The sequence below is a fragment of the Marmota monax genome, unplaced genomic scaffold, assembly GCF_021218885.2.
Source record: "Marmota monax isolate L192 unplaced genomic scaffold, Marmota_monax_Labrador192_F-V1.1 WCK01_AAM20220418_F8-fsc00149, whole genome shotgun sequence".
NCBI classification, from domain to species: Eukaryota; Metazoa; Chordata; class Mammalia; order Rodentia; family Sciuridae; genus Marmota; species Marmota monax.
The window spans coordinates 1,939,967-1,956,542 of record NW_026693170.1 but is presented as its reverse complement, the minus strand read 5'-3'; the positions used below and the strand labels follow the sequence as shown (position 1 = coordinate 1,956,542).

Genomic DNA, 16,576 nt, shown 5'->3' with positions numbered 1-16,576 from the left:
CTGCGACTGCCCCTTTAAGGCGGTGTCGGAATAATTCATATCTGAGATAGTGTGGGGGAGGCTGGCCGAGACTTGGCGCGGCACTGACTCCCGCGGCCCAGTGAACCACCTTCTTTCTGGAGATTTTGGTAATATAGTCATTCCTTGCTGGTCTGCTCTATACACGTTGAAACGTCCCTCATTTCTGCCCAACGGAGCAAACGGGCGCCGAGCGACACCCCCCACGCTCCCACGCCACTTGGGCACTTCGGGAAGAGGCCCCGCCCACTTTGAGCCACGTGGTCGGCGGCGGGGTCCGCTCAAAGTCGGCTGCTGGGTCTGCGCTCCGCCGGGGGCTCGGGATGGCGGCGACCCCGTCCGCCGGTGAGCGGGCGTGTGGACCGGGGCTGGGGGCGGGGAGAAAGGGGTGCCCGGGAAAGTTCTGGCGAAAAACGGGGCATCCCGGAGACGGGGAGAGCGAACCTTCCAACGAGGGCGCCAGGATGTGGACGGCGAATACTGGGGGGAATACCCGTGGAAAGAAGGGCGCCCCCAGGGGTGGTGTGGGGACGCCCCTGGAGAAGAGGTGGGCACGGGATTGACGGGGAGGGAACAGGACGCTCAGGAGGTTGGGACTAATGGATTGGTGGGCGGCCTTCAGGATTGGATGTCGACTGATCCCCGTTTCCTCTCTTCCCGCAGGTGCTGCTCCGTTCTCTTGTCCCCCCGATTACACAGCGATACCCCCAGCCTCAGAACCCCGTTTCTCCTTGGAGGAGCTGTCTGGCCCAGATACCCAGCTGTGGCTTATCCAGGCCCCTGCAAACTTTGCTCCAGAATGGTGAGTGGTCCCACCCACCTCCCGGGAAGACTCCCCACTCCAGAGGCTGCACTTGGAGGGTGTTTGGAGGGGCATTTCTGAGGAATCCAGTGACTTACAAACAGATCTGACCAAGGTTCTCCCCTCCCTTTCTCCCCTCAGCCTCAACGGGCGGCTGGTGCCTCTCTCTGGCTCCCAGACAGTGAAGGGCAAGTTGGCAGGACAGCGGCTGCGCTATCAGGTCCTCAGCAGCAGCGGTCCCCGGGCAGGAGAAGCAACCCTGCTGGCTCCTTCAGCCCATGCAGGCGGTGGACTTACTTGTGCCCCGACCCCCCAGGGCAGCCTAAGGATCTTTGAGAGTCCCCAAAAATCCCTATCAGGGACCCCTCTGCACCCCATCCCAATGAACCCCCCACCACAGATCCCCCCTGGCCTGAGGCCTCGATTCTGCGCCTTTGGGGGGCAACCACCAGTCACAGGGCCTGGGTCAACTCTGGCACCGAAGCCACCTGTGTTGGGGAAGAGGAAGAAAAAGAAGCAGATGCCAGAGGCCGAGGCCTCCCGGGAGGCAGTGAATGGGTATGAGGCCCTGGAGGTGGACCCAACTCTGAGGTCCCTCAAAGTAGATGTTGGGAAGAAGAAGAAGAAAAAGCTGCCAACAGAGGTGGTGGAGCCTGCAATGATAGAGCCCACAGCTGAGCTGCTGGGGCCTCTGGGAGTCCTAGTCCCACCCACCACGAAGAAGAGGAAGAAGCCCAAAGGGGCCGAAGCAGTTGACCCACAGGTCGGGATGCCAGAACCAGAAGGACAGATGGCCGAGCCAGAGCTGGCGGTGAAAACAGAGCCTCCTGAAGAGGCAGCCCCTTCCCCAGGCAGGAAGAGGAAGAGGAAAAAAGAGGCAGGAGTGGAGCTGGTGGAGGGGACGGTGGCCGAGCCTCAGCCACAGGTGAAGGTGGAGCTGCAGGAGGAAGCCGTCCCACTGCCCCCCAAAAAGAAGAAGAAAGAAAAGAGGCAGAGCGCAGGGGCGGAGTCGGAGGCTGAGGCTGGGGAGCCAGAGAGGCCGCCTCTGGTGCTCTGTCCCCAGAAAGCAGAGCCTGAGCTGCCAGGTGACGACGACAGGCCTCAGGCCGAGGCAGCTCTGGTGTCCTCCAAGAAGAGAAAGAAGAAAGAAAAGTGGCAAAGTGTGATGCTGGAGCTGGCGACAGAGGTGGCAGAGTCTGAGCTGCCAGGTGACCTTGAGCCTCAAGTAGCTCCAGCATCTACCAAAAAGAAGAAGAGAGAAAAGGGGCACAAAATGACAGAGCCAGAGACCGAGATGACTGAGCCACCATGGGGGACAGTGGAGCCTGAGGTCAGCGCAGCACCAGGACTGACCTGGAAGAAACCGCGGGGTCAGGAAGGCGGCGAGATGCCAGAGGGGGTGCCCCAGGAGGAGATTCCAGGGCCACTGCTGAATCTGGAGCCCAGGGAGGCGGCTCCCACAGGACCAGAAAAGAAGAAGAAGCACAAGAGGAAGCCTCAGCAGGAGCCTGTGGCCCTCCCCCAGGGAAACTGAGGAACCAAAACCACCCAGGGCATCAGAAGGTGAGCAAAGCGAGGAACCCAGACCCCAGGCGAATCCCGAACCTGCCCCAGCAACCCAGCAGGAGCCTGGCCCCAGAGAATGCTTTATTGTCACGCTGGAGGTGGCAGCTGTTCATCGGGGCACTTTGAGGAAGGGCTCATGTAGGACGTCAAACAGCCTGCGGGCCTGGGGTGGGGAGCGAAAGGAACCACTCATTAAAGGGGCCACGTGTTTGCTGCTGGAGTGAGGTGTTGGCTTTTTCTCCCAGCCTGCAGGGTCGGGGAGATGGGAGGGAAGCAGCCCATCTGGATTGTCCCCTAGACTGGCTGTGCGAGGCTCAGCTAGTCCCCATCCCCTTGGACAGGTCTCGCCATCTGCAACACAGGCAGGTGGGGGCTGGGGCTCAGTGGTAGAGCGCTTGCCTACCATGTGTGGGGCCCTGGGTTCCATCCTCAGGACCACATGAAAATAAATAAAGAAATAAAGGTACTCTGTCCATCTACAACTTAAAAAATTAAAATAAGTACAGGCAGATGGTTGCTGGGCCTCTGGAGACTTTTGAACACTGGGATCCGAGGTCTGGTTGGTGTAGGGTCCCTCCCCTCAAGTCCCTTCCCAGCACACTTACCTTCTGGGGGCCCAGGCCTGGACACAAGGCCAGGTCTTCCCGTGATGCAGACATGAGCTGTTCCAGGGACTGGGAGGGTGGAGGCAAGGGGTCAGGGCAGGTGAACACTGGACCCCACCCTGGCCCAGCTGGTGAAGGGCCTTGGGTGCTGCTGGGGGGACGCGAGGAATGCAGGGGACTGGGATGCAGCAGGGTGTGGGCTTCTTAGGAAAGGGAAGGAGGGGAAGCGCCTGGCAGAGCAGGGCAGCTGGTCCTTACTCCAAAAGTGGCCAAGAGGGTCTGACTGTCCGTCTTGTTGACTGACTTCACGGTGGTCAGACATTCAGTGACCTGGAAGGAAGCAGCAGAAAGCCCAGTAAGACAGCTCGGAGGGCAGGGCTGGGCCACTGCTGGGTCCCCAGACTGTCTACTGTTCAAGAGGCTCTCAATACATGTTTTTTTTTTTTTCTGGGGGAGGACTGATTAAAAGGCCATATCAGAGTGATCCCAACTAGCCAAGGGTGTGGGACACGTGAGATCAATCCTGCTTATCTGAAGGAGTTGGTTCCGCCCAGGGTACAAAACCAGTCCACCACCACCTGTCCCTGCATGAGCCAGGGTAAGGGAGCTGACCGCTCTGGCCTCCATTTTGGGGCAAATTAGATTCCCAGGAATACCCAGAAGACTCCGGTGTCTGTGGACATGGATTGGGGTGCAGCTTAGATGCTGCCCCACCCCAGCACCGTGACAGCCGCGTGCCTGGGTGTACTGGCTGCTGCCCTGGTTCAGACCCCAGCCCTGCCAGTCCCTAGCTGTGGGACCTGGGGAAGTCACTTCCTCCCTGCTTCAGGAGATGGGTTTGGAACTGCTGTGCAGGCTTGGAGGAGGAGGCTGGGATGCTGGAGCTGTGGCCAGCAGGATCCAACTGACCCAGGCCCTTCTGCTGTCACTTCTTCCGAGGAGGACCTCCAGGGAAGGCACCAGTGGCAGGGTCCCTCACTGGAACCCAGAGTTGACAGTCCACTGAGCAAATACTCCCTGAGTGTCTACTGAGTGCTGGGGGGTGCTGGGGACAGGACAGGCTTGGAGTCACCTCCAGCCCTGCCCTCCTGGGCTGAAGTCCAGTGGGGAGATAGGTGGGCAGGCCTGGGACCTGGGACGGGAGCACAGGGAGAACCTCTGCTGGCTGGGGTTGGGGAGGGCTTCCTGGAGGAGGGAACATCCGAGCTGGGATGCCCGATGGGATGAGGCAGGTTACTGGGTGGAGGGAACAATATGGAAGCTCAGAGGGATGAGGAAGGCCCGGGAGGACACAGGCCCTGCACAGCACTGCAAGGCCGGGCTTTCCCTCAGGGCACTGGGGAGCCATAGCAGGGTTGGGAGCTGGGGAGAACAGGGTCAGTGTTACGCTTAGAAGACCACGCTGGGAGCTGTTGGGTGGGAAGGCAGAGGGGGACAGGGTAGGGAGGGAGAGCCCAGATGGACTCGCCTTGGGACCAGAACTGAAGTTTGGCCACCCAGGAGCTGCAGGGAGACCCAGGCAGGCATGGGAGGTGCCTGGAGGGAGGGAGGGAGGGAGGCCTCACCCGAGACACAAAGTTCTGTTCCAGCTTCTCCATCAGAAGGTCTGCAGGCTTCTGCTCGTAGGCTTTGTAGGTCTCCAGGTAGCGCCCGGCCTCCTCGGGGCTGAGGTGACAGGACACACATCAGCCAAGTGAGGGCCATCATGTTCTAGATGGGCTCCATTTCACAGTCGTGATTGCTAATGCTGTAAATTCCAAACGCTAACATATGCAAAAATGGAAGTTCTCAGCTCCCCCATGGCCCATGGCCCTGGCCAGAATCCCTGCTGGATCTGGGGATCTCTGTGGTTCTCCTCTGACTCAGGGCTAGAGCCTGGAAGCCCAACAGGCTGGGGCTCAGGCTGCGCTCAGGCCGGGCTCAGGCCTCACTTCCAACCTGGGTGACCTTAGGCCAGTGATTTTATCTCTGTGGACCTCTGTTTCCTCATCTGTAAAGTTGGGTGATAGACTGTAATGATAAAAGAAGTCACTGCCATGTCCACCATCAGGGCCTGGCTCTTAGAAGCCTGTTTAAGAAATGTTGGCTGGGGTTGGGCTCAGCGGTAGAGCGTTTGCCTAGCATGTGAGACACGCTGGGTTCAATCCTCAGCACCACATAAAAATAAATAAAATAAAGGTATTGTGTCCAACTACAACTAAAAAATATATTTGAAAAAAAAGAAATGTTTGCTCTTAGTGGGTGCAGTGGTGCACGCCTTTACTCCCAGTGGCTCAGGAGGCTGAGGCAGGAGGATAGCAAGTTCGATCCCAGCCTCAGCAACTTAGCAAGACCCTGTCTCAAAATAAAAAAATAAAAAGGCTGGGGATGTGGCTCGGTGGTGAAGTGCCCCTGAGTTCAGTCTCTAGTGCAAAAAAAAAAGAAAGAAAAAGAAATATTAGTCTTTTGGAAGGAAGGCTGGCATTCTGCTCTGCCTTTTGCTGGCATGAGAGGGAGGGAATCAGGAAACTGAGTTTATTTTCTCAAGTGCAGCATGAAGACAGCCTACTAAACATTCAGCTTCCTGACACAGAGGAAAATGAGCTTTTGAAGAGCTTTGTTTGCTTTTGTGGCGCTGGAGACAGAATCCAGACTCCCTCAGGCTGGGCGAGGGCTCTGCACTGGGGCTGCAGCCCAGCCTGAAACACTGCTTTTAAAATTGATAAAAAGGGTCCCGTGGGCAGGGCAGAGTAACTCAGGGTTCTGAGCACCAGGAAAGGCTGGCCTTTTTTTTTTCCCCCGCCCTTTGAAACAGCAGTGAGTAGTGCAGTGGCCTCAGGAGCCACCACAGTTCCTTGGGATGTGCTCTGCGCATCTGGGCCCCCCGCCATGCCGGCCTCTGTACCGAGCATGTGCGGACTGTTTTGTCCTTGCCATAATCCCTAAACAATAGAATTTTATGTAAACAACTATTTACACAGCATTTACATTGTATCAGGTATTTTAAGTAATCCAGAGAAAACGGGAAGGATGGGAAGGCAGGTGGAGCAGCACCTGGCAACAGGAGCCGCTGGTTCTCTCCAGCACAGCAAAAACAGAAACAGAAAGAAGGGAGCTGAAAACACCAGCAAGACGTGAAGGAGCCACAGGTATCTGTCGCTGAGGGAAGGAAGGCTACAGAGGCCACAGGAGCCCAGCCACAGGCACTGGGCCAACAGACTGTAACAAGATCCGAGAATGCCAGGGGTGGGTGGGGGAAGGGAGGGATGGACAGGTGGACACAGGCATTCTAGGGCAGTGAGTCCATCTAATGATACACCCAGGAAGGACACGGAGGTATCACATACCATCCTGCTGTGTCCTGACCGAAGATCACAGAAAGCCTTGACCTCTGTGACCTGACAGCAGAAGGCCTGGAACATTCCCAGGTGCAGATAAGGGTGTTGATGTTGTTGCCTCAAAAACACTGAAAGAAACTGGCCCCGACCTGAGCCAGAGCCTCAGGCCCTCATCAGGGCAGCCGTGAGCCCTGGCTGTGGACACACTCCCCCACCCAGAGCCTCTGGCTGTCAACGTCCATCTCCAGGGCCTGCTGCAGGCCACTCTGCAAGTCCCCCAAGAAATGCTTTGGACAATTCACTCTGTGCTTTCACTGGTATCCAAAAGGCTCCAATTTGGGGACATTCTCTTATGGGAAATTCTGTAGGTTTAACAGGATGAAAAAACTTTGTCTAATCCTACAGAATGCACAAGAAAAGAACAAACCCTGAGGTAGACTAGGGACTTCACAGTGGCTCCTGGGCTATCACGAATTCATCACATAGTGGCACAGGCCTGTAATCCCAGTGGCTAGGGAGGCTGAGGCAGGAGGATGAAAGTTCAAGGGCAGCCTCAGCAACTTAGTGAAGCTCTAAGCAACTCAGTGAGACTCTGTCTAAATAAAACAGGGCTGCGGCTCAGTGGTTAAGTGCTGCTGGGATTAATCCCCAGTACCAAAAAAAAGAATCATAACATTTTTATTGTAGTTTTTCTTTTTGAGTTTAAAGCTACAGGGTTGGAAGGAGCGACTCCATGTGCTTGCATGAGACCCTGGTTCCATCCTCAACGCCACACAGAGAAAAAGAGCTATAAAACTCATTTTTAGGGTTTAATTCTGCTTATGGTGTGAGGAAGGGATCCATTTTCCCATTGGAAAGCTAATGTAAATGGTCTTTAGGTGCCCAGGCCACATTTCACGTCTAACTCAGAGACCTAACGCTATCCAGAGCATGGGACCCACATCAGGCTGCGCCCGCACCTCCCCAAGAGAGAAGTGAGGACCTCGGTGCACAGCTGAGGATACCGAGGCCCAGAGGGAGGCAGTGCCTGGACCAGGCTCACACAGGGTGTCCAGGGACAAGGAGGGAAGGCTGAGTGGCAGGGAGGTGGGGGAGGGGAGCGGGGCCCAGTCTCACCTCCAGGCCAGGATCAGAGTGCAGTCGGCCAAGATGCACATCTTGGCCAGTTCCTTGAGGGCCTGCTGGGGATCTTTCTGGCGGAGAAGAAAGTCAGGATCAGGGAGCTGGCAGAAAGCGGGACTTCCCGTCTGGACACACAGAGCTCAAGGTGGGGAGAGCCTTTCACTCACCCTCCAAGCCCCCACAGGGTGCTGACCCTGCGCTGGGCAGCACTAGGACCCAGCAGCGACTCACAGGGCTCCGCCCTACAGACCTGTCCCCAGAGAATGAGGACCTGGAGTGGTCATGAGTGGCTTCCTGGAGGAGGAGGAGGCTGGGAAAAGGAAGCACAGGCGGCAGGATGGGAAATCCAGGCACAGAAAGGAGGGGAGAGGGTGGGAGAACTCAGACGCGCTCTGTTGGGGATGTACTGAGGAGGAGGTGGCGAAGGGGAGCTTGCAGGCGAGCCTGGAGGGCTGGGGACCAGTGGTGGTGCAAGGCCTCAGGGCTACGGAGAGGCCCTGGGGACCCGGGAGCCGTGGGGAAGAGTGCAGGGAGGGAGCATTGACCTGGGGTGTATTCTTTAGGAAGACCTCTCTGGCCACTGTAAGGACAGGAAGGGTCAAGACTGAGGCCATAAAACCAGGAAGGAGGCAGGGACAGGGACCCAGGCAGGAGACCAGGGACTAGATTGGGGTAAGGACTGCAGGGACAGAGGACTAAGTAGACTTGAGATATTTAGGAGGCAGAGGTCTGGGACTGGCTGATGGGGTGTGAAGGAGACAGATCATCTTATGGTCCCACCTCTCTGCCAACACAGGGTATTAGTAACCTGCGTCAATCTCAGATATGAAAAATGGTTCCTCACTGAGCGCTCCTTGGGGATTGAACCCAGGGGCGCTTAACCACTGAGCCACATCCCCAGCCCTTTTTATTTTTCATTTTAAGAGTCTCACTATGTTGGTTAGGGCTTCACTAAGATGCTGAGGCTGGCTTTGAACTTGCAATCCTCCTGCCTCAGCCTCCGGAGCTGCTGGGATTACAGGCACACACCATCACTCCCGGCCTTACTGAGGTTTTAACGTGCCTTTCTTCTTGGAAAAGATTCAACAGTCCACTTCATAATGGTGAGGCTCGAAACCACCTATTTCACAGTAGGGGAGGGTGAGGCGTGTGACCCTGCTTACCACGTCCACCTGGACCAGCAGGATGCGCAAGGCGAAGGTCTTCCCCAGGCTCTGCAGTCGCTCATGGATGTAGTCTGGGTGGAGGTTGTGGTAGCGGAGGCTGGCAGGGTGGGGAGATGGTGGGTTGGGGCCTGTCTCCCTGAGAACCCAGAAACCCCTTCTGCACTCCTTGCCCCGTGGCCTGGAAACCAGGCACCATGAGCGCAGCATAAGTGGCTTGCAAAGAAGGCGAGTGTCAAGGACGGCAGCCTGGCCGTGGCTTCCTGGCAGCTGGACCCCTGGCTTCTTCACTGAGCAGGGAGGAAACCTGGGCTTCAGGAGGACAGGAGCAGGCACCCCAGAGTACATGCACAGGGCCAGGGGATGCTACCCAGCTGGCAGCAGAGCACGGATAGAAGTGGGCTTCTCCACCTAGGACTAGAGCCATCGTCCCCAGCACCTGTCACCCTCCAGCCTGCAGGGAGGACAGGATCAGGGAGTTTCATCTCCTCTGTCTATCCATCCGCAGAGGGGCCCAGGCTGGAAGGGGAACTTGTTTAACTGAGATAGAGCTTAGAGAAATCCATCTCTTGTCACCTCGCCAGGTATGTCTGGGACATGAGTGACCCTGACCTTCCTCCCTCAGACCCAGGAATTCAGGCCTTAGCCCTCCTCCCTCATGCCCAGGGCCCCAGGCCCAGCCTCAGACCAGGGGTCCAGGCCCTGCTCTCTCTGCTCTGGGCCCCCCCAAGCCAGGACTCCTTCCCCCGACACAGGGCCACACTAGGCCCAGGGCCAGCAGGACTGAGCAGAGGTCTCCTGTGGAATGGCCCAGAATGCTAGGTCACAACACTCCAGGCCTCCCGGGCAGCCCTCCCTGAAGGGCAGCCAGTGCCCCAAGCCCCGGAGCTCACCTGAGGAAGAGGGCACAGGTGCTCTGGCCCAGCACGTAGTCGGGGACGACTTCACCAAATTCCCAGGGCACATTGCGCACGAACTTCAGCACGGGGTTGCCCCTCTGGGAGGGAGGAAGAGCAAGAGCCGTCCACAGGATGACCCTGGACCAGGGCCAGCGGCCAGGCAGGGTCCCTCTGCCACCTCTTCCCCCTCCTCCACCCTCCACCTGCCTCCACCTCACACCTCACACCTGGGTCTTTACCACCTCCCCACCTCCCCCCACAACTCTCCTCCTCCCCAGCCTGGGCAGGTCGGCCTGCCTGCAACCATTCATTTATTTTCTTTTGCAGTAATGTGCATGGAACCAGGGCCCCCCCCCCCATACTAGGCAAGCCCTCTACCACTGAGCTACACCCCCAGCCCCTTTTAAATTCTTTTTTACTTTGAGACAGGTCCTTGCTAAGTTTCTGAGGCTGGCCTCAAAGCTGAGATCCTCCTGCCTCAGCCTCCTGAGCAGGAGGCTTATAAGCTTGCATCTCAGCTAGTGGCCTTTACTAAAGGGCCCACAGTCTGTCTCTAGCCTCAATCCATGTGTCCCATGGCCTGCAGGACAGGGGCCCTTGGACATCCACCTCAGCCTCATCCACACCTGCCCCTCCTCCTGCCCTCATCTGAGACAGCCATACTGTGCAGAGATGGAGGCTTGTCCTGGATGCTTCTCTGTCCCCGACTCAGGTGGGACCTGTACCTTCTAACATCCCTCATGAATGTCCCCCCCCCTCTCCTGCACAGCCCCTGCCCAGGTCCCCACCTTGCCCCTTCTGGGCTCCCACGAGTATTGCTCCCTCCTGACTACCCTTCAAATGGCAGCTAGAGAGACCCTTGTGGTGCTGGGGATCAAACCCAGAGCTTCTCACAGGTCAGGCAAGCGTTCCACAGATCTGCCTCTCCCTTTTTCCCACTCCAAACCCCACCGTGGCTCCCCAGTACCCTTAGGAGGAAGCCCAAGCTCCTCCCCATGGCCTGACACCCTCCACACAGACTGGCAACTGCTCAGTGTCAGGCCCTTCTCTCCCAACGCCCCTCACACTTTACACGGGCTACAGCCCAAGACTGAAATTCTCTGATTAAGATAAATCCTAATCCTAATTAATCCATTTAAAACCTACTCACGGAGTGGGCACCTGGCACGGGTCTCAGTGTTGAGAATGCTGCAAGGACCAGGAGAGATCAAGAGCCTATGAGGGCCACATGGTCTTATGCCGTGACCTGATAAAAATATGTGCTTGGACCAGGTGGGGTGGCGCATGTCTGTATCCCAGCTACTCAGGAGGCTGAGGCAGGAGGATCACACGTTGGAGACCAGCCCTGGCAAGCAACTTGCCAAATCCCTGTCTCAAAATAAAAAGGGCTGGAGGTGGAGCTCAGTGGTACAGTGTCCCTGGGCTCAACTCCTAGTACGACAAAGAAAGAGAAAGGAAGGAAAAAAGAGATCTGTGTTTGGTCTCTGTCCCTGAGTCCAGTCCTGCAGCTCCTGAAGTCCTCGCAGACAGGGCACTGAGAGAGACTTTTGTTCTGACATTTGGTCTCTGACCTGGATTCCTGACTCTACCGAGCTCCTAAGACCTTTGGAATTTCCGGAGTGATAACATCTGACACGGAGCTCTAAATCCTTCCTAATTCCTGGGAATTGGGAGCATCTTGTTTTCAATGAGGTGCTTGGGTGGCCCCTCCTGGCCCCAGCATGGGGGATGGTGGCCAGGCAGCCAATCAGGGACTAGAGGGCTGGGGTTTTCAGCCCCACCCCCACTCAGGGGATGGAGAGGGCTGAGAGCAGAGGTGATCAGCAGTGGCCAGTGACCTCACCCATCGTGCCTGTGCAGTGAGGCCCCCTAGGCCTTCAAAGGACCGGGACCAGGGAGCTTCCTGATGGCTGCAGAGGGTGGTGTTCAGAGCACAGGGAGGCTGCGAGTCCATCCTGCCTTCTCAGCCCCGTGCACCTCTTCATCCAGGTATCCACCTAGGTCCTAGGTCCTCTCCCATATTCCTCATTAAGAAACCCGTAAACTGGGGCTGGGCTGTGGCTCAGTGGCAGAACGCTCGCCTGGCATGTGTGAGGCACTGGGTTCAATCCTTAGCACCACATATAAATGAACAAATAAAATCAAGGCACTCTGTCCATCTAACATTACAAAAAAAAATTAAAAAAAAAAAAGGAATATGGTACTAATAAAATGTTTAAAAAATAAATAAACCAGTAAACAAAAATTATTTCTCTGAGATCTGTGATCTGCTTGGGTAAATTAATTGAACCTAAGGAGGGGGTCGAGGGAACTTCTGATTTATTTGTCAGGCAGGTTAGGGTGGGGCCGGGGCCTGGGCCTGGGCCCCGCACCTGTGGGATCTGATGCTGTCTCCAAGGAGGTAGTGGCTGAACTGAGTTAACCCTTAGGACACCCAGTTGGTGTCCCCGTGAGAACTGCCTGTTGTCCGGGAAACCTCCAGATATCTGGTGTCAGAAATGTCATGTTGCACATGACTTGGTGGCACATGCCTGTAATCCCAGTGACAGGGGAGGCTAAGACAGGAGGATCTCGAGTTCAAAGCAACTCAGCGAGACCCTGTCTCTAAATAAAATACAAAATAGGGCTGGGGATGTGGCTCAGTGGTGTAGTGCCCCTGAGTTCAAACCCCAGGACAAAAAAACAAAAAAAAAGAAAAGAACCAAGTGGAGGGTATCTGGATGGCTTCCCTTGCTGGCTGTTGTGAACGACACCACCATGGATACTTGTGTCTGGGTTTTTATGTGGACGTACCGAGAAGCAGAATCACTGGGTCATGTGACAGCTCTACAGTTGACTTTTTTGTGTGTGTGGTATGGAGATTGGACCACAGGTGCTTTACCACTGAGCTACATCCCAGCCCTTTTTATTTTTTACTTATTTATTTACATTTGTTATTGGTGATTGAACCCCAGAGCAATAACTCCTGTGCCACATCCGTAGCTTTTTTTTTTGAGACAGGGTCTCCCTAGGGTGCCCAGGCTGGCCTCCAACTTGCAATCCTCCTGCCATAACCTCCTGAGTTTCTGGGATCCACAGGCCTGCACCATGGCACCCAGCTTGTCCATCATTTCGGTGACAGCCTTCTTGGTAGGTGGAGAGTAGTATCTCATTGTGAGTCAGATGTCATTTTTCTGGTGACAAAAGTGGTGAGTGCTTGGGTCCTGTTATCACCTGTACCCAAGCCACTCTCCCTGCCAAGTACACTGGCTCTAACAGTGGCAAAGACTTTCCCTATTCCGTTCCCACCACTCCATCCCCAGAGCAGAAAGTAGCATTCCTAACTTTCTGTGCATCTCTGTGCATGGATTCCATCTCTGTGCCCTATTCCCATTTAAAGGCACCAGATGGGTGGAGTTACTCGCCCAGGGTCACACAGCTATTGCATGGCAGAAAAGGGATTCAAATTCAGGCCTGTGCTCCTTTAATACTTTTTTTTTTTTTGGGGGGGGGTACCAGGGATTGAACCCAGGGGCACTCAACCACTGAGCCACATCCCCAGCCCTTTTTTATATTTTATTTAAAAGCAGGGTCTCATTGAGTTGCTTAGCGCCTCACTGTTGCTGAGGCTGGCTTTGAACTCCTGATCCTCCTGCCTCAGCCTCCCAAACTGCTGGGATTACAGGCTGTGCACCACCATGCCTGGCTCAATGAGCAAACCTGGGGACAGAAACAGAGCTGCACATACACAGTCACAACCCCAGCAAGCAGAGTTGGCCACCCTCAACACACAGAGCTGGTGAATGAATGAATGAACAGGCTGCTGAAACAAAGTAGCTAGAACTCTGCCACCACCGGGGCCATCCTATCACCGGCTTTCCCCCCAGAAATCTCCGTCTCCCTCCTCACCTGCCGGGGGCTCACAATGATGCTGTTGGACTTTGTTCCTGGTTTCAGGGCCTGGTTGGGGGTCTCTCCAGCCAGGGGTTCTGACCCGGTGGGGCCCGGGGCTCCAGCCCCTCCTGGGGGCCGTGAGATGGCATACTCAGCATAGGTCTGAGGGGCTTCCTGGGCAGAGGTCTCCACAGCAGGAAGGTTCCGTGTGGATCTGAACAAGGGTTTGGCCTGTGGGGAGGAAAGGGGGTCACCAGGGGCCAGGGAGGGAACACTGAACCCCTGTGGGTCCCTCCCTGTCCTACGGGTTGGCCTATCAGCCACAAATTCCTTCTTGCAAAAATAGGGTTTGGACCACATAAAACATGAAGGGGCCACCTGCTAGCTGCCAGTTATTGGCCTCTGCCTTGGCTCCCTCTTAGAACTGCTCTGTCATCTTACAGATCGGGGAAACTGAGACTTGCCCAGGACAAAGGGCTGTTTCCCCAAGGCCATCTAGACCCCCACACCTAATCCACAGTGTGGCCCCACAGATCCCTTCCAGCACCACTCCCATTCCCAGGCGTCCCCCATCTCCTCGTCCTACCCCTGCAGGAGGGACCTCATCTTCGTCCAGCGGGATTACAAATTTTTTCCTTGTGGGTGGCCCTGCAGGCTGCGGCACCCCCTGCTCGTCCTTCCCTGGTTCCATCAGGAGCCTGAAAGGGAAGATGTGGCAGCAGGAGCAACTGAGACATTGGCATCTGTATTAGCACCTTCCCAGCAGGGACCCCCATTCACAGCCGCCCACCCTCACCCCCTAAAATTCCAGTGTCCCAAAACGTCAAGTACCAAATATCCACAGCCCTAGGTTGCAGAATGCCCCGCCCCAAGGGCGCCGCCGCCCACCCGCCTTCTGCTCGCCCCGCCCCCTTCGGTCCCCGGACTCCTTCGCCCCGCCCCTCGCCACCCGGGCCCCTTGCGCCCCGCCCCGCTGTCTCCGCGGGCCGTTGGGCCGGCACCCAAGGCTCGCACCTGGACGCTCTACGCCGCCTTTAGGTGGGTCGCAGACATTGCAAAGGTTGGCCTCTGCGGCTGCCAATCACCACCTGCGGCCTCCACCTCCAGCCCCTCTCGCCCCTACCTGGGGTCTCAGCACCACGAGGACCCACTCACCTGCTCGCCCCAGAGCCCAAAGGGAAAGACGGCGGGGGAACGAGGCGACCCACCGCCAATGCGACCAGCGCGGCCCCAGTTTGCCGCACTTCCGGCCTCTCTGGCCCTCGGTCCGTCTCACTGCTCCCCACGGGAGAGCATAGAGAGGGGCAGCCCTGCGCAGCTCTCTATGGTCCTGGAGGACCTTGGAGGATTGGCCAGGAAAGTGGCGTGGGTCTGCGGGTTCCAGGGCCTGGGGTGCCCTGTTGATCGCCTATTGTATTCCCGGGCTCCGGGCAGGGCTCAGTGGAGAAGGATGTCGGGAAATCAAACTAGGTGCCCCCTCTCGGTACAGAGAAACTTGGAGTTGAATCCCAAATCGGCCATTGACTTGCCCTCGGTTTCCCCATCATTCATTTATTCCACCGTTCCCCAAACGCCTGCTCTGTTCCCGGCTCTGTGCGGGGCGGTGCCAGTGACAGCGGTGACCAGGGAGGGCCCTGGGCTGCCCCTCCCGAGAGCCTTACATCCAGTGAGAGTCCCAAACAGTGACCACCAGAGTGGGAGGGACGGGCGACCCCACAGGGCCATGGGATGGGGCTAGGAGCAGCGCCTAACCCAGCCCAGGAGTCAGGAAGGGCTTCCTGGAGGAGGGGACATCTAGGCGGAGACTTGGTGGATGAGTTAGTATTAGTCATTTCCTGAAAGGATAGTATCACACTGTTCTAACTTGTAACTCTGTGATTGCTAAGGAAATAGAACATATTTTTGTGAGTTTATTGGTCTTAGGTATTTTGTGTTCTGTGAGTTGCTTGCTCATATCCTTTGCCCATTTTTTAAATGGCTTGTGTGCCTTTTTTATTACTATTAATTTATAGGAGTACGTTCTGGATTCTGATTCTAATTCTTAGTCAGTTCCATGTATTTCCTCCTCGTTTGTACTCTGTATTTTAGCTTTATTTATTTAGAAGTTCTTAGGGCTTATTCACGCCTATTTGTCTATCTGTTCCATCCTGGCTTTTGCTCTTCCTGGTTTTAGAGACCTGTCATACCCCAAGGTCATCTGTGTATATTCTGTCATTTCTTCTAAACATTCCCCAGTTTTCATTTTATGTTTCCATCGTTATTCCATAGCAGATTTATTTTGGAAAATGCACTGAGGTAAGGATTTAGGTAGATGTAGCCAATTGTACCAAAGGCCAGCCCTTTCCCCACTACTCTGACATGATGCCTCTGTCACCTATCAAATTTCCAACATGTACATTTGGACATTTCTGTTGAGCTCATTGGTCTCTCTCGGCTCCATGCCTCCTGGCAGATGACCACCCCACCCCACCCCCAGGTCAGCCTTTCAACTGTGGGTCCGGCCCTATGTCCAAATTTTCCCATTAATATAAGGACATCATTTATATTGAATTAGGGCCCATCCTCCCACCCCAATATCACCTCTGGAAAGACCCTGTTTCTGAATAAGGTTGCTTCCCAAGATACCAGGATTAAGACTGAAGCATTTCTTTTGGGGACATGACAATCCTTCCCTCCTTGGTATTGAGGATTGAACCCAGAAGCACTTAAAAAAATTTAAAAAAAAAAAAAATATATATATATATATATATATATATGTAAACATATACATATATATGTAAATATATATATATATATATATATATATATATTTAGTTGTAGATGGACACCATATGTTTAGTTTATTTTTATGTGGTTCTGAGGATTGACCCCAGTGCCTCACATGTGCTAGGCGAGTGCACTACCACTGAGGCACAGCCCCAGCCCTCGTTTTTACCTTTTGAGACAGGGTCTCACTAAGTTACTGAGGCAGGCCTCACACTTGGGTTCGTCCTGCCTCAGCTTCCTCAATAAGTAGGATCACAGGTGTGCTCTTCTTCCCCAGCTCATTTTATTTCTTGTTAGAGTATTTTTATTACTAATTCGTGTGTGTGTGTGTGTGTTTGCAGTGCTGGAAATCAAATTCAGGGCTTCACACATGCTAGGTAAATGTTCTACCACTGAGCCACACCCCCCCACGACCTACTCCCTACTAATTCTTGGAGAGTGTATC

At 55.2% G+C, this 16,576-nt stretch overlaps 2 protein-coding genes across 2 annotated transcripts; one reads left to right on the top strand and one right to left on the bottom strand.

Annotated features, from left to right (window-relative positions):
• The first annotated feature begins 188 nt into the window (after positions 1-188).
• Positions 189-2,606, top strand: Polr1g (RNA polymerase I subunit G). The gene is made up of 3 exons (XM_046455610.1): positions 189-363; positions 682-820; positions 962-2,606. The coding sequence occupies exons 1-3, from the start codon at positions 342-344 to the stop codon at positions 2,352-2,354; spliced, it is 1,554 nt and encodes a 517-aa protein (XP_046311566.1). The 5' UTR covers positions 189-341; the 3' UTR covers positions 2,355-2,606.
• Positions 2,455-14,669, bottom strand: Ercc1 (ERCC excision repair 1, endonuclease non-catalytic subunit). Its single transcript, XM_046455611.2, has 10 exons — positions 14,521-14,669; positions 13,952-14,063; positions 13,381-13,596; positions 9,487-9,590; positions 8,594-8,693; positions 7,425-7,501; positions 4,557-4,656; positions 3,250-3,321; positions 2,992-3,060; positions 2,455-2,549 (listed from the first exon to the last, which is right to left on the bottom strand). The coding sequence occupies exons 2-10, from the start codon at positions 14,054-14,056 to the stop codon at positions 2,496-2,498; spliced, it is 897 nt and encodes a 298-aa protein (XP_046311567.1). The 5' UTR covers positions 14,057-14,063; positions 14,521-14,669; the 3' UTR covers positions 2,455-2,495.
• Positions 14,670-16,576: the final 1,907 nt, after the last annotated feature.